We start from the raw sequence: 22,415 nt of genomic DNA on the forward strand, positions 1-22,415 counted from the left end.
AAGTTCACATAGATGCTCTCCACTTCCCTAGATTATGATGCTCTGCTTGAAAATAACAGCAGCAGCAAATGAAATGAAAAATGTTACGAACAATTTAAAAACCTTTATTTTTAAAAATGAACTATATAGATAATAAACAATGATCTAAGTGTTAATTCCTTATTTCTTCAAAACCAACAGCTAGATTATAGAAAAAAACATAATGCATCCCCAAGAAAAATAGTTACTTATGGATGACAAGCAAAGGTAACACCATGAATTTCAGGAAAGACTACTTTTTAATCAGATGTGAATTTCGGCTTTCCATCTCTTCCATTGCTCCCATCACTGCTAGGACTTGCTGGCTCGTTAGCTCCTCTGACATCAATAATAGAGTTGATTTAAGTCTAGAAGTAAAGAAAAATATTTTTATGTTGAAAAACTGATGACTAGCTTATAAAAAGTTCTTTTTTAAAATAAGTTCTTAGGTAGGGTACCTGGGTGGCTCAGTAGGTTAAGCGGCTGCCTTCGGCTCAGGTCATAATCCCAGGGTCTTGGGATAAAGCCTCATGTGGGGCTCCCTGCTCAGCAGAGAGCCTTCATCTCCCTTTCCCTCTGCCTCTGCTACTCCCCTTGCTCATTCTATCTCTAATAAATAAAATCTTTAAAAAAAAAATAAGGTATTAGGTAATGAATAGAAAAGAAGTACAAACAAAAACTGAATTCAATATGCAGTATCAATTTTCTCCCCACATAAGAGGGGATAATATAAATGATCGAATAAAGAAAAATACATCATTTTTATCAAAGGAATTAAGGCTTCAGTACGCTCTAATCCTAAACTGTCTCTTAAAAAAAACAGACAAAAGGTTTTTAACTTGATACTCAAATAAGGTCATAATGATTATAAAATATAATTCAGTGAAATTATTCAGTACTACAGAGCTGAAGAACTAAAAACTAACATTCTAACAATATCCCAATTATCTTAAATTGAGTAAGATCTAATCAGAAAGTCAATATACCTGCATATTAACAGAAATTTCATATACTAAATACTTGCTGTGACACTATAAAATGAAAATTTAAAAAGACAATCCATTTTTAAACCACCCAAAGTAAGGCGTACACTAATACAAGTACCTATATTTAATTGTATCTTTTAGAATAATTTCTTTTTTAATATTTTATTTATTTGAGACGGAAGAGAGCACACAACCATGGGGAGCGGCAGAGGGAGAAGGAGAAGCAGGATCCCACTGAGCAGGGAGCCCAGTGCAGGTGGGGCTCCACCCCAGGACCCCAGGATCACAATGTGAGTCGAAGGCAGACGCTTAAACAACTGCCACCCAGGTGCCCCTATAGAATAATTTAGAAAGCAAGCCCAAAACATGAAATCTGAAGGTAATAGGATAAATTAATTCTCTGTTCATACTGGACAGCTCTACACCATCCTTTTCAATGACCTTATCAAACATTTCAAACCCAGCTTCTACTCAAAGCTTTTCCCAGCCATTTATGTCCACATTTTTCTCTCATTTTCCTATCTACTATTTCTATCACTAATTTGAGTACCTATTTGTAACGGTATTGCAATATCATGGTATTTACACATTTTAATTATATATACATTTCTATCCTCCTGGTTGGAATATAAATTCTTTGAAGGCAGGGAGCCAGTTAAATTCAACTTTTGTACTGCTTTAGCATATGAGATTCCAACAGTACTTGGTGGCAATAAATAAATAAATAAATTCAATAAAACCTCTTTAAGTAGTCATCTTGTTCCCATCTTGATACAATCTCTTAAAATGTATCCTTAAATATCTTTATATAATTTAGGACCCTTAAAAATAACTCTCCATGAATCTTTGGTAAGAGAGTAATGATGTAGATAACCTCTATTATACAACGTTTGGAACCCCTGCTTAACTGAATCAACCAATCATACTTATCTCTTTGCTCATACTTAAGAATCATACATTAATTTAATGTTGGCCCATCTTTATATCCCAAACAATTCTACCTACATCAATATCTGGTAAAACTGGGAATTTTTAAAAGATAGGGAAAAGATGAAATTCACTCCAACCCGGTAAGAGAACATTTACCAAGGTGCTTAAGCAATCAATGCCTTTGATGACGAATATGAAGACAACAAAGAACAGAATGGTCCATTGTTAGGACTATTATAATTCTGAATATTCTACACCCCATACTAGAGGTGGGAAAGTCTTATATCTATGTGTAGTGTCAGTCATCTGGCCCAGGAAGGGAGAATAAAAACACTTAAATGACATTCCCTACAGAGAATATCCATCTCCCTTATCCTTTCTTATGTTGGCCACCACCATGGAGTTACTGGTCCTTTCTCAGAATTTAACAGTAAATTGAGTTTGAGATGTAAATTAAAACAATCAGAAGGGGTCAAAGAGCAGACATAAGAGATTATTCTCCCTTCCAGAGCTGCATGGGGTAGTATGTGTGCCTTCCAGAACTTCAAGGTCTAAGCGTGCAAGGTTCCATTCAATTACAACAAGAAAAGTAAAGCAATTTTAGCTGAACTTACTGTTTCTTTTCTTCAGGTCCTGCAATGGGTCCCAGTGCTACAAACAGTTTTACAAAGCCATCAGGGTGATCAAACAGAGGAATCATTTCAGTTAGCCTCTTTTTAGCCATTTTAATAAATTCAAAACTATGAAACCGTAGAGAGTGATATAGACTAAGTATTTTACTGATGGAATCCAAATCAAGGTCGTTCATATTGCTTAAAAACACTTCATTACACCTTCCTAATAGTGGGTAATAACTATATCTAATATTTCGGAGAAATATTACTATTCTTCTTGCAACGTTGACCTGAGAAGAATCTATGGTATCAAAAAGATGTTCTGTTTTGTTCACTAATTGTTCCTGAAAACGCTGTGATATTAAAGAAGATATGCTGACCATCAATACAGACAAGGACCTAAAAAGGAAAAAGATGCAAAGATTTTCACTTTATTTAAGAATAAAGAACAATTCTAAGACTAAATGATTCGATATGGAAAAGAACTCGTTAAAATATTATGGGTTTTATACCACAGAATTTTGCCTTTAAATATTCTTATGGGGCCTCCTAGTAATCAAATGTAGATTTTTTAAAATTGCAGTAATATCTTTTGTTAAGTGTGCATAATATCTCATTCTATAGATAACTGCCTTGAAGGAAAATATTTTAGTGAAATTCACTCAGAAATCACTTTGGACCAATAGCCCATGAATGCAACATTAAAAATCTCAATTTTTATTTTTGGCAATAGACTTCACTTTGTTTGTTACTCCTTTCTCTTTGTATCTGTAACTTACTAATAAAAATCTTGGCAAAATATTTCTCACTAATAAATGATTTCATATTTTTTAATGTCTTATGCTAGGCAAATAGTAATATATGACAGTAAGTACTAAGTTAAGTAAGTACTAAGAATATAACATAGCATTTAATATTTCTTCACTAAAAATACTTTTAGGGAATATAAATCACTCTTCCAGGCATTGAGGGAGACATCAAAATTACAAAGGTGAGGTCTCTGCTTTCAAAACACAGATCTTACATAATACAAAAATCAGAAAACCACAAATACCCATAATGGATAAGAAATGCAAAATGGAAAAGGTATATAACAAATGCTCAAGGATGATAATTATAAAACATCTACAGAAAAAATGTAAACTATCTCAACCCTTACGACAAGGGGACTGTTTGCATTTATTTTAGTTTCCAAATTTCTTCAACCTTTCCAATAAAACAAATATATTTTTAAAACCCAGTTGTACAATACTTTGACTTCTCGACTCAAATGTTTCATGTTAATATTAAGCAACATTAACTGGTAACTTAATATTGCTATTTCATTTAACCATAAAGCCTCTGAAATGATTTTTTTAATTTTATGTATATTTGTAATTGCAGTTTAGAGTAGGGAAATACCCAAAGATTTTATTAGATTCTCAAAGGGGTCTACAATAATTTTTTAAAGTTAAAAAAGTTTACAATGATTTTTATTTTCTCTGCTTTTACAAGCTACATTGCTCTATGTTTGTAAAAATATATATATATAACATAAAACTTACCATTTTAAGCATTTTAAGTATACAGTTCAGTGGTATTAAGTATATTCACATTGTTCTACAGTCATTACTACTATCCACCTGCCGAACTTTCTCATCTTCTCCAACTAAAACTCCTTACCCATTTAAACAGTAACTCTCAATTCTTCACCCCTGCCAGCCCCTAGCAATAACCATTCTACTTTCTGCTTTTATGAATGTGACTATTCTGGGAGCTCATTTAAGTGGAGTCATACAATATTTGTCCTTTTGTGTTTGGCTTAGCATAATGTCACCCATTTTGTAGCATGCATCAGAATTTCCTTCCTTTTTAAGGCTGGATAATATCCCATTGTACCTATATATCATGATAGCTATCTATCAATGAACATTTAGGTTATTTCCACCTTTTGACTATTGCAACTAAAGCTGCTATGAACACTGATGTACGCTACAGACTAAACTGTCCCCTCACAAAACTCCATATATTAAAGTCCTAGCCCTCAATGTGACTATATTTGGAGACAGGGTCTTTAGGAAGGTAATTAAAGTTAAATGAGGTCACTGGGAGCTGCAAACTTTTCAGCTTTTACAGTAAAGTAAAATCTCAAATATTTCACAGATTTCAACAATATCATGTTCTGTTTTAATACTTTATCTCTAATTCCCACAGGAACATTGCAAAGAAGATTCCAAAGTAGTACTATTTTATAGATAAGGATACTAAAGTTTCAAGAGATTGAAGTCACATAGGAAGTAAGTGGTAAATCTAAGTGTATATGTATCCAAAGCCCAGATCTATCATATATTTACCTTAAGTACATTTACCTTAAGTCCTCTATGGTTTCCAGGTTCTTATGTACAATATCGGCTATTTTTCCCATTAGTGGACTGGAATACAAATGTTGACTTGCTAGGCAAGAGGAAAATTTTGACAGCACATTAATATCAAACCTATTAAAGGAAATATACAAAGGATATCATTACTATTTACTTTCACTTAAAACACAATATACAATTATAAAATAAAAAGCCATCAGAATTATTAATATATTACTAATACATTACTAACACAAAAGGAATATTTTTTACATGTTGATTTTTTTACTATTATAAAAGTAACCCATGCTAACAATTAAAAAGTCAAATACTATTGGAAGATTTTTTAAAGGGAAAAATCACTTCAAACTATTTGAATCATTAATCTATTCATTTTTTGAGGTGACAGATCAATTTCAACATAAGATTCTACATTAACAAAACAACCATTACTATAACAAGACTGTGAATTTTTCTATAGGAAAAATGATCCCATTTCTTCAATAAGAAAATGGCAAGACAGAAGAAAAGAAAGGAGAATTGTTACAGATTAAAAAAAAAGAAAAAAAGGACTCAGAATTTACTAAAACAGGCATAAAGAAGTCCACAGCAACACAATATGTTAATAGCAAAAAACTCGAAACAATCTAAATATCTATCAAAAATACACTGGATAGGGCGCCTGGGTGGCTCAGTGGGTTAAAGCCTCTGCCTTCTGCTCAGGTCATGATTCCAGGGTCCTGGGATCGAGCCCCGCATCGGGCTCTCTGCTCAGCAGGGAGTCTGCTTCCCTCTCTTTCTCTGCCTGCCTCTCTGCCTGCTTGTGATCTCTATCAAATAAATAAATAAAATCTTAAAAAAAAATACACTGGATAAATTGTACTTATTCATAAAATGCCACACAATAAAAAAGAACAAACTGAATCATTCAAATCATGGAGGAATCTTTAAAACAAATACATGCTAATTCAAATACATGATAATTACCCTTGCTAGAGTCCATCATATAGTGTTAACCCATAATGTGTCCTATTTGAATCATTACAAATTATGTTGATATAACATTTATAAACATTTTAACAAACTCATTGGTTAATAGCTAATGTAGTAACAAAAAATTAACATAATAAGCCACAGAGACCAAAAAAAACATGAGTTAATGTTATTTTATGATACTACTAAAAATTCTACATAGGAAATACAATTAGAGTTTTAAAAATTTTTAAATATTATCAATATGAAAAAATGAAAGTATCACTAAAAATAAAAAACATCATATAGAATAAAATCTTCTAAGCTATTTTGAAATGAAAAATTAAAAAGAAATGCCTGGTTGACTGGGAAGTACAACTGTAATTGAAATTGAACTGTTTAACAGAAAAACAAAAAAAAAAAGCATCTACTTTACAACTGATTTGTTCATGCAGCATAATACACATAACAGTGCTGCTTTAAAGAAAAAATTTTAAAAATCTGAGCTATTGGCAACAATGACCAAATTTAACCCAAAAATCCAGTTTGGACTGCTCACAAAAGAAATAAGGTATCTCTCCTTACTGCTCACAAAAGAAATAAGATATTTCTCCTTACTCTCAAAAAAAGTTAGTTACAGATAAAGAGAATGCAAAAATGGTGAAGAGAAGACAGATGAGTTTAGGTCATGAGACTTACTAAAATCACAATTCAGTAAATGTAGAATTTCTCAAGCCAGAGAACTGTTTGATCCTATTTAATTTAATCCAGTACATATCAACAAAGGCCTGAAGAACTCACCCATATTTAACTACAGTTTTAAGAATGTGTCATAGTTTATACTTTAAGAAGCAATATGTTGAAAGGTCTTAAGATAGGGTTATAATAACCAGTGTTGAGCCTGCTCCTCTCTGTCTACAGGTAAAATCCTGTTGTTTCTTCTGCAACATAGTCAATCCTTTCCTTTCTGCCCTAGGTTTCTACTTGGTTTAGGAGAGCTGTTCTATGTTTTGATGGTTTTGTTTTTTCACTTTTTAATCCCCATTTCCTACTTTGGCCACCCCCACCCCCCACCCCACACACACTCACTTCCCTTGTGGTAACCATCTGTTTGTTCTCCATACCTAACAGTCTGTTTCTTGGTTTGTCTCTCCTCTCTTTCTTTTCCCTTTCCTCATTTGTTTTGTTTCTTAAATTCCACATATGAGTGAGATTATATGTTATTTGTCTTTCTCTTATTTCACTTAGCATTATACTCCTTAGCTTCACTGTGTTGTTGTAAATGGTAAGATTTCATTCTTTTTAAAAACTGAATAATATTCTATCATATAAATGTACTATATCTTCTTCAGCCACTCATCTATTGTGCAGCTTCCATAGTTTGACTATTGTAAATAAAGGGGCTATAAACATTGGAGTGTATGTATCCCTTTGAATTGGTGTTCTTACATTTTTGGGGTAAATACCCAGTAGTGCCAATACTGGATCATAGGGTAGCTCTATTTTTAACTTTTTGGGGAACCTCCATACTGTTTTCCACAGTTACTGCACCAGTTTACATTCCCACCAACAGTGCAAGAGGGCTCCTCATTCTCCAAATCCTCAACAATACCTGTTTCTTGTGTTGTTGATTTTAGCCATTCTGACAGGTGTGAGGAATTATCTCATTGTAGTTTTGATTTGCACTTCCACAATGATGAGTGATGTTGAGCATCTTTTCATGTGTCTGTTAGCCATCTGGATGTCTTCTTTGAAGAAAGGTCTGTTCATGTCTTTGCCCATTTTTAATTAGGTTATTTGTTTTTGGTGTGTTCAGTTGTATCAGTTCTTTATATATTTTGAATATTAACCCTTATTGGATATGTCCTTTGCAAATATCTTCTCCCACTCAGTAAGCTGCCTTTTAGTTTTGGTGATTATTTCCTTTACTATGCAAAAGCTTTTTATTTTGATATAGTCCCAATAGTTTATTTTTGCTTTTATTTTCCCTGACTCAGGAGATGTATCTAGAAAAATGTTGGTATGATCAATGTCAGAGAAATTACTGGCTATGCTCTCTTCAAGGATTTATATGGTTTCAGGTTTCACATTTAGGTCTTTAATCCATTTTGAGTTAATATTGGTGTATGGTGAAAAAAAGGTAGTATAATTTCATCCTTTTATATATGGATGTCCAGCTTTCAAAACACCATTTGTTGCACAGACTGTCTTTTGCCCATTTGATATTGATTCCTCCTTTGTCAAATATTAATTGACCATGTAATTGTGGGCTTATTTCTGGGTTTTCTGTTATATTCCATTGATCTGTCTAGTTTTATGCCAGTACCATATTGTTTTAATTACTACTGCTTTGTCATATAACTTGAAATCTGAAATTGTGATACCTTCAGTTTTGTTTTTCTTTTTCAAGATTGCTTTGGCTATTAGAGGTCTTCTGTAGTTCCATACAAATTTTAGGATTGTGTGTTCTGGTTCTGTGAAAAATGCTGTTGATATCTGATAGGGATTGCATTAAATCTGTAGACTGCTCTGGCTAGTACAGACATTTTTACCAATATGTTCTTCCAATCCATGAACATGAATGTCTTTCCTTTTTTTTTACATTATTGTTGGAGTCTTTAAGGTTTTTCTATATTTAGTATCATGTCATCTGCGAATTTTGAGAGTTTTACTTCTTCCTTTAAATTTGGATGCTTTTTATTTCTTTATGTTGGCTAACTGCTGTAGCTAGGACTTCCAGTAGTATGTTGAATAAAGGTGGTGTTGTCTTGTCCTGACCTTAGGGGAAAAGGTCTCAGTTTTTCACTCTTGAGAAAGATGTTGGCTGTGGGTTTTTCATATAAAGTTTTTTTGATGTTGGGCTTTGTTGCAGAGGGTTTTGATCATGAATGGATGTTGTACCTTGTCAAATGCTTTTTCTAAATCTAATGAAGTGGCCAGTTTTTATCCTTTTTTCTATTGGTGATGTATCACATTGATTATTTTGTGAATATTAAACCAAGCTTGCATCCCTGGAATAAATCCCACTTGATTGTGATATATTATTTTTTTAATGTATTATTGCTCCAATTTGCTAATATTTCATTGAGGATTTTTGCATTCATATGCATTAGAGATACTGGCCTGTAGTTCCCTTTTTTGGTGGTGTCTTTATCTGATTTTGGTATCAATGTTGACACTGGCCTCATGGAATGAATTTGGAAGTTTTCCTTCCTCTTCTATTTTTTGGAATAGTTTGAGAATAATAGATATTAACTCTTCTTTAAATGTTTAGTGGAATTCGCTTGTGAAGGCATTTGGTCCTGGACTTCTGATTTTTGTTTTTTTGATAACTGATTCAGATTCATTGCTGGTAATCAGTCTGTTCAAATTTTCTATTTCCTCCTGCTTTAGTTTTGGTAAGTTATATGTTCCTAAGAATTTATTCATTTCTTCTAAGTTGTCCAATTTGTTGGCATATAGGCTTTCATATTATAGTTGTTTGTATTTCTGTGGTGTTGGTACTCTTTTTTAAAGATTTTACTCATTTTACAGAGAGAGAGAGAGCATGAGCAGTGGGATGGTAGAGGGAAAGGGAGAAAGAGAATCCTAAACAGACTCCCTGCTAATCACGGAGTCTGACACAGAGCTCAATCCAAGAACCATGATATCTTGACCTAAGCCAAAAACCCAAGACCTGGACACTTAACTGACTGAGCCACCCCAAACGCCACCTGTGGTGTTGGTTGTTATTTCTTCTTTTTCATTAGTGATTTTATTTGGGTTCTCTCTCTCTTTTGCTTGCTCTCTCTCTCTGATAACTCCAGCTAGAGGTTTATCAATATTATCGATCTTTCCAAAGAACAAGCTCCTGGTTTCATTGACCTTTCTATTGTATATTTTAGTTTCTATATCATTTATTTCTGATCTAACCTTCATTATTTCCTTCCTTTTGCTCAGTATGGGTTTTGTTTGTTCTTCTTTTTCTAACTCCTTTAGGTGTAGGGTTACATTGTTTGAGATTTTTCTTGCTTCTTGATGTCAGCCTGTATTACTATAAACTTCCCTCAAGACTTCTACTGCCTCCCAAAGATCTTGGAAACTTGGCTTTTTAATTTTCATTTGTTTCAATGTTATTTTTTATTTGTTTGACTTCTTGGTTCATCAATTCATTATTTAGTAACATGTATTTGTGCTCTTTGTGTTCATGTATTTGTGCTCTTTGTGTTCCATGGTTTTCATTTTATTTTTTATCAAGGTATAATTGACATTTGACATTACATTAGTTTCAGTATGAATTGATATTTATTGATATTGATATTTGTATACATGATGAATTAGTATTTATATACACTGTGAAAAGATTACCCCAATGAGTCCAGCTTCCTCTTGTTATCATATAAAGTTACATAATATGTAACACAATATCATTGACTAAGGTCACCATGCTGTACATTGCAACCCTATGACTTGTGACTGGAAATTTGTACCTCCTGCCCACCACCTTCTCTTATTTTGCCCATCTTCCAACTACCCTCCCCTCTGGCAACCATCAATCTATTCTCTGCCTTTGTAAGTTTTCTTTTGTTCACTCATTTGTTTTTAATTTCCATATAAAATGAAATCATATTGTCTTTGCCTGACTTATTTTACTTGGCCTAATATCCACAATGTCCATCCATGTGTTTACAAATGGCAAGATTTTATTCTTTATTATGGCTGGGTAATATCATTATGTGTGTGTGTTCATGTATGTACACACACATCTTTATCCATTCATCCATTGGTGGACACTCTGGTTGTTTCCATATCTTGAATATTATAAATGATGCTGCCATGAACACACATCTTTGTTTAGTATTTTTATTTTCTTTGGATAAATACCCAGAAGTGGACTTGTTGGATCATATGGTGATTCTGTTTTTAGTTTCTGTGGTAACTCCATAATGTCTTCCATAGTGACTCTACCAATTTATATTCCCACCAATAGTGCAAGAGGGCTCCCTTTTCCTCAAATCCTCACCAACACTTGTTACTTCTTGTCTTTTTGATAATGGCCATTCCAACAATAGTGAGATGATACCTCACAGTGGTTCTGATTTGCAATTCCAATGATTAGTGATGTTGAGAATATTTTCATGTGCCCATTGGCCATCTGTGTCTTCTTTGGAAGATGATCTATTCACGTTCTCTACCCATATTAATTAATTAATCAGACTGTTGTTATTGAGTTGTAGGAGTTCTCCATATATTTTGGATATTAATCCCTATTCAGATATATGATTTTCAAAGATCTCTTCCCATTCAGTAGGTTGCCTTTTTATTTTGTTGATGATTTTCTTCAGTGTGCAAAAGTTTTTTAGTTTAATGTAGTCTACTAGGTTTATTTTGTTTTGTTGACGTTGCCCTTGGCCTTTATTATGATGAGGGGCATTCCCTATCTACCTACTTTGTAGATAGTTTGTTTTGTTTTCTTTTTTTATCATAAATACATGTTAAATTGTGTGAAATGCTTTTTCTGCATCTATTGAGATGTTCATAAAATTTTTATCCTCCATTTCGTTAATGTGGTATATCACACTGATTGATTTGTGGATGTTGAACCATCCTTGCACCCTTGGAATAAATCTCACTTGACAATGGTATATGATCTTTTTAATGTATTATTAAATTTGGCCTGCTAATATTTTGTTCAGAATTTTTACATCTATGTTCATTAGGGATACTGACTTGTAATTTTCTTTTTCTATGGTGTCCTTGCCTGCTTTTGGTATCGGAGTAATGCTGGCCTTGTAAAATGAGTTTGGAAGCGTTCCCTCCTCTTCAGATTTCTGGGAGAGCTTGAGAAGAATAGGAATTAAATCCTCTTTGAAAGTTTGGTAGAATTCACCACTGAAGCTGTCTTCTCCTGGACTCCTGTTTGTTGGGAGTTTTCAAAATTCATTCATTCATTTATTTTATTTATTTTTATTGTGTTATGTTAGTGACCATACAGTACATCATTGGTTTTTGATGTAGTGTTCCATGATTCATTGTTTGCATATAACATCCAGTGCTCCATACAATCCATGCCCTCCTTAATACCCATATGAGGCTTACCCATTTCCCTAGTCCTTCTAAAACCTTCTAAACCTTCAGTTTGTTTTCCCGAGTCCATAGTCTTTCATGGTTCGTCTTCCACTCTGTTGGGAGTTTTTTGATTACTGATTCAATCTCCTTGCTAGTAATTGGTCTATCCAAACTATTTCTTCATTATTTAGTCTTGGAAGACTATTTGTTTCTAGGAATTTACCCATTTCTTCTAAGTTGTCCAATTTATTGGCCTCTCATTAGCCTTTGTATTATTTTGGTATCAATTATAATGCTCCCTCTTTCATTTCAGATTTCATTTATTTAAGTTCTTTTTCCTAGTAAATAGTTAGACGTTTATCAACTGTTTACTTTTTCAAAGAGCCAGCTTAGTTTCATTGACCTTTTCCTTTTTTTCTTTTTAAGATTTTATTTATTTGAGAGACAGAGAGTGCACAAGTGGGCCAGGGTTGGGGGCAAAGGAGAGGGAGGCTCCCCACCGACGTGGGGCTCAATCCCAGGACCCCAAGATCATGACCTGAGTCAAAGGCAGAAGCTTAACCACCTGAACCACCTAGGTGACCCTCACTGGTCTTTTCTATTTTCTCTCTAGTCTATTTTTTTATTTGAGAGAGAGTGCACGCAAGCATGTGCACAAATTGGGGGATGGGTGGAGGAGGAGGGAGCGAGAAAAAATCTCAAACTGACTCCATGCTGAGAGCAGAGCCCAACTGGGACTCAATCTCACAACCCTGAGATCACGACCTGAGCTGAAACCAAGAGTCAAACACTTAACCGACCAAGCCACAAAGGTGCCCCTTTTTAGTCTCTATGTCATTTATTTCTTCTCTGACCTTTGTTATTTCCTTCCTTCTACTAATTTTGGGCTTCCTTTGCTCTTTGTTTTCTAGTTCCTTTAGGTATAAAGTTGGATTATTTCAGATTTTACTTGTTTCCTGAGGTAGGCCTCTATCACTACGAACTTCCCTGTTAGAAATGCTTTTGCTGCAGATTTTGGAAAGCTATATTTTCATTTTCATTTATCAAGGTATTTTTTTATTTCTCCTTTAATTTTTTTTTAAGATTTTATTGATTTATTTGACAGAGATCACAAGTAGGCAGAGAGGCAGACAGAGAGAGGGGAGGAAGCAGGCTCCCTGCTGAGCAGAGAGCCTGATGCGGGGCTCAATCCCAGGACCCTGAGATCATGATCTGAGCCAAAGGCAGAGGCCCTAACCCACTGAGCCACCCAGGCACCCCTCTCCTTCAATTTCTTAATTGATCCATTGGTTGTCTGGTGGCATGTTGTTAAATATCTACATATTTGTGATTTTTCCAGGTTTTTTTGTTGATTGATTTCCACTGTCATATCACCGTGGTCTTAAAAGATGCTTGATAGGGTTTCAATCTTCCAAAATTTCTTGAGACTTGTTTTGTAGCCAAACATATTATTAATCCTGGAGAATGTTCCACTTGAGAGGAATGTGTATTCTGCTGCTTTTTGGTAGAATGTTCCACATATACCTAAATTCATCTGGTCTGATGTGTTTTAAGGCTGATGTTTCCTTATTATTTTTGTATGCATTGATGTAAGTGGGATATTAAAGGCCCTTATTATCATTAGGTTGCTGTCAATTTCTCTCTTTAGGTCTGTTAATATTGCTTTATACTTCTAAGTGCCCCTATGTTGGGTGCATAAATATTTACAAATGTTGTATCTTCTTGCTAGATTGAGCCCTTTATCATTATGTGATGCCCATCTTTTTCTTTTATTACAGTCTATTTTAAGTCTACTTTGTCTGATGTAAGAATAGCTACCCCAGCTTACTTTTGGTTTCCATTTGCATGAAACAAGTTTTTCCATTTCTTCACTTTTAAACTGTATGTGTCAATACATCTGAGGGGAGCCTCTTATAGGCAGCATATAGATGGATCTTGCTTTTTTTTTTTTTTAAGCCCATTCAGCCACTCTATATCTTTTGATTGAAGAATTTAATCCATTTTTGTGGGGTGGGGGTTTGCTCTTTTCATCAAAACATTATTAAATGAATAACCATATGTGGCCTGAGCTGTATATGAGCTATTAAAGGCTCAAGTCCTTAGCTAAAACCAGGAAAACTGCTTCCCCTTCTTCATGTTCACAGAGCAGCTAGTGTTCATAGTTGCGCAGCCTTATGGCCTGCAAAAGGGGTAGGTATCCAAAAGCAAGATCCTGCTGAACTGGAATGGAGCCAGGGATGAAGGCACTGAGACAACCCCTCTAGGTGGTGATCTTGTGCTCTGAAGACAGATGGGGAACATGAAGGTTCTTTTCTGGCTAGGATGAGGCACGTAATTGATGGAAAAGAAAGGTAGAGAGGCTGGGGAAGAGAGATCAGAATTGCTCTTTATTGACCTAGTAGTAGGTTCTGCAGTAGAGCCCCTTCAGGTTTAAGGGCATTTTTTCTTTTTCTTCTTTCTGCAACTTCTCCTACGGCTTAAGCTGCCATGCCTGCAATCTAGCATCCATTTCCCCTGACAGCAGTACAATTCATCTTGCAAACTTCTCCCTTTGGGCTTTTCTTCGAAGCTAGTCTTTCACTGTAAGTGCAGGGCAGCCATCTTTCTAGGACCAGTTTGGGAACTCAAGGGGCCTATAGCCAGAGGGGTTGGCAGCCAGGCTCTGCCTGGGTGGAGAAAGAGAGTCTGGTGAGGATTCAGCCCAGCCTCCAGTCCCCCAGTTCTCCCCAAACTGGCACTTCTATGGAGTTGTTACTGGCTGCCCACCAGAGCCACCACACTGCCATGCAGTTCAGGACACCTAAAGCAACCATGCTGAGGCCACAGAGCTAGAAGTGGGCATCAGTCCATTTGTGTTTAAAATAATTATAGATGGGTGTCTACTCATTGTCATTTTGTTATCTGTTTTCTGGCTGTAGTTCTTTACTTTCATATGTTTCTTGTTACCAATTGGCCTTTCTTTTCAACTTGAAGTACCTTTAATGTCTTATAAGTCTAGTTGAGTAGTGGGGAACTTGTTCAGTTTTTGTTTGTCTGGAAAACTTTCTCTCTTTCAATTGTGAATGATAACCTTCTCAGGTATAGTCTTGGTTAGAAGTTTTTTTGCTTTCAGCACTTTGAATATATCACATGACTTCCCTCTGACCTGCAAAGTTTCTGCTGAAAAACCTGATAAGAATCTTGGGCTGGGGGAGGGGGGGGGATGAGGGAGGGTCCCTTGTACAAAACAAGCTGTTTTTCTCTTGCTCCTTTTAAGATTCTCTAACTTTTGATGTTTTAATTATAATGTGTCTTGGTGTGAATCTCTTTGGGTTCACCTTATTTGGAACTCTTTGGGACTCCTAGATCTAAATGTCTGTTTCCTTCCCCAGTTAGTGAAGTTTTCAGCTATTATTTCTTCAAATACGTTTTCTATCCCTCTCTCCTCTCTTTCTGGGACACCTATGATGAGAACATTATTTCACATGATGTTGTCCCATGGCCCCCATAAGCTAATTCCACTTTTTTTTTTTTCCCTTGCTGCTGTTTAAGTGAGTTCCACTCCCCTGGTCTCAGTCACTAATCCTTTCTTCTGGTTCATCTAGTCTGCTGTTGAACCTCTGTTGTAGGTCTTTCAGTTTATTTATTATATTCTTCAGTTCCATGACTTCTGTTTATATTTTCTTATGTTTTCCATCTGTTTCTTAAAGTTTTATGTTTATCCATGCTTCTCCTGAGATCAGTGAGCATCTTTAAGACCATTATCTTAAACTCTTTATCAGGTAAGTTACTTACCTGTGTTTCATTAAGGTTTTTTCAGGGGTTTTATCTTCTTTCATTTAGAACATATTCCTTTGTTTTCTCATTTTTCTTTGACTTTTGGTGTCTGTTCCTATGTATTAGGCAACATACCTATCTCTTCAGTCTTGAAGGAGTGGTCACAGGAAGACTGGGACACTACAGTCTGCTTATATGTGTAGTGCTTTGTGGGTATTATAATGCCTGCCAAGAACTCTCTGATTTTTTCAGTCCCATAGGTCCCAGAAACATAAGCCTGCCTGGACACCAGAGGCAGGTGTTTAGAGGGTCTTCCCTCTATGGACTGCCATACTTGCCAGCCTTGGCAGGGCCAAGGAGGAGCACCAGGCCAAGACAAAGCTGCCTACCAGCTTTAGCAGTGTGGGGCTACGGGGAGCCCTGAGTCAGGGCAAGTTGGTCCAATAGGTTTGGTGGGGCAGAGTCACAGAAGAACAAAAGACAAGGCAAACAGCTTTTATAAGGTAGAGGAAGATTGCAAAAATAGCACATGCCAGTTCTGGTGCTAGCAAGGTACAAGAGTAGAGAAATAGTGCCCACCAGGGGCACTATTTCTAGACACAGAGAGAATTCCAATAGACCCCTGTCCTTCTAGCAGGCGCTTAAAGCTTACCTAGTGAATCCATCACATATGGGAGCGGCACTTCCAAACTGCTACTCTTATGTAGTATGAGCACTTTCAGAGCAGAGTCTCCACAACCCTTGGGTCTCCTTGATGTAAGCCCCATTGGTTTTCAAAGCCATACATTTGAGAGCTCATCTCTGCGGTACAGATCCCAAGAGTTGGGATTCCTGATGTGTGGCACAAATCCCTCACTCCTCAGGGATAGATCCCTCCCTCTTTCGAATCACTGAGTAGGGAGTGGGGTTCTTGGTGAGAACATGGCTCCACTTCTCCTACCTATCTCAAGGTAGCCTTGGATCATTTGTTGTGGAAGAGTTGTTCAGCCAGTCCTCAGGTCCTTTCTGAGACAGTTGTTCCCTAGGTATCTGGAGATTTGGTGTGTCCTTGGTAGAGTGAGTAGGGTCTTTCTGTGCCACCATCTTGAACCACCTCTCTTTTCTGTAGTTTTTAAATCCTCCTTTCTCTTTCCCACTTTGATTTTCCCTTTTTTCACTAACATTGTTATACTCCACTAATAATGGATATAGGCTATGCTGAATCCCTATGTTAAAAAGGGATTAGGCTATGCAAAATTTTCAGAAATAGCTAAACATTTTCCAAAATAAGGTCTGTTATTATCTCTTTTTTTTTTTTTTTAATAAACGGAGTTTCTCACATATTCTTATATAGTATAAATAAGAAAGTTTTGTATAGAATAGACTTCTCTATATTCATAAGAACACCCTGGACAAATTTTACATTTTCTAGTTCATTACTGATTATGGCAACATGCTACAGATATAGCTATGTACAGGAAAGAGATCTGATCATATTCACAGCAGCAGACTTGAAAACTTCTAAGTCACCTATGAGTCATGCCAATTGTCTCTCCATAAAGAAAAAGTGATAAATAAGCACCTGCAAATGCTGCTAAACAATGTTAAATAGTTTTCCTTTCTAGTAAACTGGTGTATTTTCTTGCTTATCACTCAGAGAATCTTTCCTTTTTTTTCTTTTTTTTTTTTTTTAAGATTTTGTTTATTTATTTGACAGACAGAGATCACAAGTAGGCAGAGAGGCAGACAGAGAGAGAGGAGGAAGCAGGCTCCCCGCTGAGCAGAGAGCCCGATGCGGGACTTGATCCCAGTACCCTGAGACCATGACCTGAGCCCAAGGCAGAGGCTTAACCCACTGAGCCACCCAGGCGCCCCCTCCCCCTTTATTTTTAAGTGAACTCTACTCCCAATCTAGGCTCAAACTCACAATGCCAAGATCAAGAATCTCATGCTCTACCAATTAAGTCAGCCAAGCATCTTGAATCTTTTTTTCTGAAGCAGAATCTTCCAGAAAAGAAGATTCAAAAAGCCAAATAGCTGTTATTGCACCTTACTTATATTTTGATTAATTATATATGTGGAAAAGCACATTGTTCCCACTCTTAATGAGCAAATATTTGCATTTTCTTTCTCTCTTTAGGAAAATACACATTCCTTATTATTTTCCTTTACACAACCAAAAACTCCTCAACCTAAATGGGTTTACTTTTTTTTTTCAGTGAAGCTTAACAGGTAGGCAGCAGCACCCCATTCTTTATCTATAAGATTTTACTGAGCTAACCTTGAATAGGATAACTGTCATCTAAGATGATGAACTAGAGTACTTGCCTTTCCAGTCTTCTCCATGCTTCTGTAACTAGCGCTGCAACCAGGTCATGGGCCTCAGTAGCACACCTCGATAAAATCAAGAGAAAATCATTTTCCATAAACACTTTTAAATTATTTAAAACAATTATGCAAGTAAGAACGCAAAAGTGAACCTCAAGTTATTGTACTCTTATGCAGTCCTTATTTATGGTTCACTCCCATTTCAATATTTTGTTTCATTGATACAATATAATAAACATCTACATTTTATCCCATGCCTCTCTCATTCTTTTGTCTATTCAATGCCTTCCACTGAACAATGAAAATGTTCAATGATACATATTATGTTAAAAGTATATATAATGTATATATTAATTTGCTGATTGCAAAAATATTTTTATAGGAGAGAGTTCATAAAATAAAGAAAAACATGAATAGGGTACTAAAAATCATTTATAGGTCTGTACTCATTAATAGCCACCATCATTAATTTGGAGCATTTCATTCCAGTTATCTTTCTTACACACATATGAAATACACATATTTCTTTTACACTTTTATATCCTGCCTTTTCATATTACGGACATTTGCCCATGACATATTGTTCACACAATTTTTAAACATTGTATGCTATTCTCTTATGTGAATATATCATTTAAACACACAACTACTTTTAGAATTTTCATTTTTCAATATTATAATGTTGAGGTGAGTATCAATGTACAATAACCTTTACATGTATCTCAGATTACTTTCTTAGGATAAATCCTAGAAGCAAAATTATTGGATCCAGGATATTTTTATAGTTTTTGATATATATTATACCACCACAGCATATAAGAGTCCCTCTTCCAGTATATCTTCGTTAACAATGAATACTTTCTATATAACTAAATCACACATACTGTATTTTGTAGGTATAAAAAATCTTTTTTTTTCAATATCTTTATAATGTTAAGGTTATATAAGTTTGTCTCCTAAAAATCAAGGACTTTCAGGTTGAGTCATGAAGCAAAACTAAACTACATATTGTTTCTAAAACTCAAAAACAAGAAATATATTCTATTTTTGAAATCCTTCCATTATTAAAATACAACCTAGGAGGGAAATGTAGAAATATAGTTTTTAGACAAATCATCACCAAGTGGCATTTCTCCATCTGCCTAATAGACACGAGTCTTATGAGGTATTTAACACAATGTTTAATGGTTAAGTAAGTCTGGAAACTGACCTTATTTATAATATAATGTATTTATAATATATATTAATATACTAAAGGCTCTTAAAAGTCCTGCAAAAAAAGACTTGTTTAATTTTGTCTTATTGATCATTTTCCAAGTAAACATGACCACTGAGAAAACAAATGTATACTGATATACAGGTTGGATAATTATGTGAGAAAACTGCTGTTTTTCCATGAATAAGGCTAAGAAACAGACTTATTGCAACTTTTGTGTGTTATTTTTCTCTTACACATCTGCCAAATACTTTATTTAGAAAATCCAGTTCTTCTAAAGGCTGGATTCCCTTGCAAACAATGTAAAATTTTTTTTTGTTGTTAATGTTTTCCCAACTTTCCTGAATTATGATTAACAAATAAAAATTGTATATATTTAGGTTGCACAACAGGATATTTGATATACATATACATATAAAATCAAAGAATATCTTCTAAACATTTAAAAATATTAGATGATCAGGAAAACTATCTCTAGAAAAAAAGCATTGTTTTTCATTTTAAAGAGATTTTTAGAAAATTAAAATATAAACTACAATGATTTCTATAAAATCTAAAAGCACATTACTTACTGTTGTGTGATGTACAACACATTCACTAGCGTATCATCATTCATGAATTCCATTTCACTTGTAGCTAAATTATGAAGAGTAAGAAATTGGGGATGGTCTCTGATACATTCAGCATTTTTTAAAAAGCTGGTCTTCTGCTTTTGAAACTGCCAAAGTATATTCAATGCACATTCCACTTGCTTTTCTGAAAGTATGGCTTTGTTTTTTCCAATAAGATCAAATACTTGCTCTTCATCTGTACATGTAATCATCTGGCTAATTAGTGGTTTACAACTGCAGGTTCGAAATTGAAACACTCTCCGAGAGAACGGACAAATTGCTCTTAGACGAAGCATATTTACAAACAACCAGTCTAAAAGAAAGGTAATTTTTCATTTACATCACAAATTTTCTTAGGTAATGAAAACCATCTGCGACTAGTAGTCAGGTGCAATATGCTGATTAGAAGGTAACTATTTTTCCTTCATGTATTTTGCTTCCATTATGACAACTCCAAATGCCATTCCAACATGCAGTTTCTGTAAAAGGATTGGTTTAACATGGTTATGCTAGTATTATTAATACCAAACTAGTTCCAAAATTCAAATTAAAGTCATAAGCTTTTTCTGCTTTAACTAGGGCTTTGTTCTAGTCTGAAGCAAACAGCAGGATTTGGTCCGAAACTAAGTGTCCATGAAAAGGGACTTCTTCCTGCACTCCATTTAAAAAAATATTTGTTAAATCTAATATATATAGGGAGAGATATAACTATATAGATCTATATATATAGATCTATATATATAGAGAAAGAGATAGTTTTCAAATTTGACCATAAAAACAGAAGGGAAAAAAAATCCTATACTTAGAAACATCTTTTTAAACAAATAAGTCAGACTATTTGCAATAAATAATCACCTTTAACATTTTTACAAGGAACAGCCATTAATTCAGAGCCATACACTTTTTGAAAAAATTTTTATTTTTTTCAGGTGGCTCAGTCAGTTAAGCATCTGCCTTCGGCTTGAGTCATGATTACAGGGTACTGGGATGAAGTCCTACATCTGCCTCCCAGCTCAGTAGAGAGTCCACTTCTCCCTCTCCCTCTACCCCCCAACTCACATGCTCGCTTGCTCTACCTCAAATAAATGAAAAAAACTTTTTAAAAATATAAATGAATAAATAAATAAATCTTTTTAGGGGCACCTGGGTGACTCAGCCGGTTAAGGGACCAACTCTTAGTTTCTCCTAAGGTCATGATCTCAGAGTAGGATCCCTCCCAGCACTGGGCTCTGCCCTTAGCACCCAGTCTGTCTGAGATTCTTTCCCCCTCTCTCTCCCCATTTCTCCCTCCATTTGCATGTGTGCACTCTCTTTCTGTTAAATAAATAAAATTTAAAAAAAAAATTTTTTTTCAGAAAGATAGTTTCTGGTTTATTTACTTTAAGGATAATGTCTTGCTCCTTTCTTCTGGTACTCTAAAAGAACTCTAATGGTTTGGTCACTACTGACCTTAGATCAGTTTAAACCAGGAAGTAAGAAGATTAAAGCTCCAATCAGGAAATACAAAGAAATCAAGAAATGTATCAAGACATGATGAAGCAATATAAGAAGATAATTATGAAAAAGGACTATTTGTTTTAAATATGTATTATAAATGTTTATATTTCTAATTGAGAAACAAGAGAAAAGCTGGGACTAAAATCTTAGCATCTAACAGTTCTGCAATATTTCACAAAGGACTTCTAAAATATACTATCCCATTAAATTCTCTCAACTAACCTATCAGGTAGATATTATCATTTGCATTTTACAGATAAAAGCTATTTTCAAAAAGGGTAAAAAACTATTCTAGCACTTGTGGAGCTGAGACAGTCACCCAGTTATTTCAACTCTTTCAACTTGGAACACCTCCTTAGATCAACAAAACCAACACTGAAAGATTGGCTGAGATTCCTCTCTATGGCTATGCTAGGCTGTCCACAAGATAAACAAAAACAAGACCGTATTGGTACTTTGTGTCTATCAGTAAGCATGCTGACCTAAGCCAACCTGGGTACACACATACACAAAAACCCGGTACACAGCAAGGGTATCAAGATTCTCCTGTCTGCCTACAACAGAGAATGGAACCGGCTCAATGGCTAGAATACCAACGTGTTAAGTCTCCAATTCTACCCCCAGATAAATGACCTTGGGGATGTAATTTAACTAAAGGAGAGGCCTTGGGACTACCAGTGCAGGGTCAACAGTGACACCCTGTGTAAATGACAAGCATTCTCCACGCGGGGCGCACAGTAAGTCCTGTACCAATGAAAGTGATCTCCCCCGTCCTCATTAGGAGTGGGCTCACGCCTGCCCCTCCTCCAAGCACTGGAAAAATCCAATACCCTGCATCTCGGACAGAAATCGTTCTGAGAGGAAGAAAACCTGCCGCCGCTACCGGGCGGGACTTGCGGATTAAGCTCTTCCCTCAACAATCTCCCAGCATTTCTGGAGAACTCCGGGGAAGGCTCGTCACGATGACTCATAAGTCAAGGCTATTTCTGGTCCCCAAAAAGTGATGTAACAGGCTCGGTTGTGTCGCTCCCTCCCGTCCCCCGATATTACATAGTTTGCAGCCTTTCCTCGGTAGATATCACCTCTCCTCTGTTGATCCAGTCCCCCAAACGGGAAAAAAT

At 35.4% G+C, this 22,415-nt stretch overlaps 1 protein-coding gene and 1 pseudogene across 3 annotated transcripts in view; both read right to left on the reverse strand.

Annotated features, from left to right (window-relative positions):
- The window catches only part of FASTKD1 (FAST kinase domains 1), a 42,411-nt gene extending 19,996 nt beyond the window's left edge, over positions 1–22,415 (reverse strand). For 2 of the 3 annotated variants that reach the window (XR_004385301.1, XM_032880396.1), the window contains exons 1-6: positions 22,377–22,415; positions 19,759–20,276; positions 17,971–18,036; positions 4,897–5,022; positions 2,549–2,947; positions 276–386 (exon numbers count right to left, since the gene is read on the reverse strand). Coding sequence is in view for 2 of the 3 variants with exons in the window: in XM_032880396.1 (XP_032736287.1) it covers positions 276–386; positions 2,549–2,947; positions 4,897–5,022; positions 17,971–18,036; positions 19,759–20,093 (1,037 nt within the window). In the remaining variant the exon portion in view is untranslated. Of the gene's footprint in view, positions 1–275; positions 387–2,548; positions 2,948–4,896; positions 5,023–17,970; positions 18,037–19,758; positions 20,277–22,376 lie in introns of those variants that run through there. The other variant, XM_032880397.1, reaches the window with a different exon arrangement.
- On the reverse strand, positions 13,910–16,430 carry LOC116880872 (annotated as a pseudogene).

Source organism: Lontra canadensis, unplaced genomic scaffold, assembly GCF_010015895.1.
Source record: "Lontra canadensis isolate GAN:19392208 unplaced genomic scaffold, GSC_riverotter_1.0 scaffold69, whole genome shotgun sequence".
In the NCBI taxonomy this organism is placed as follows: domain Eukaryota; kingdom Metazoa; phylum Chordata; class Mammalia; order Carnivora; family Mustelidae; genus Lontra; species Lontra canadensis.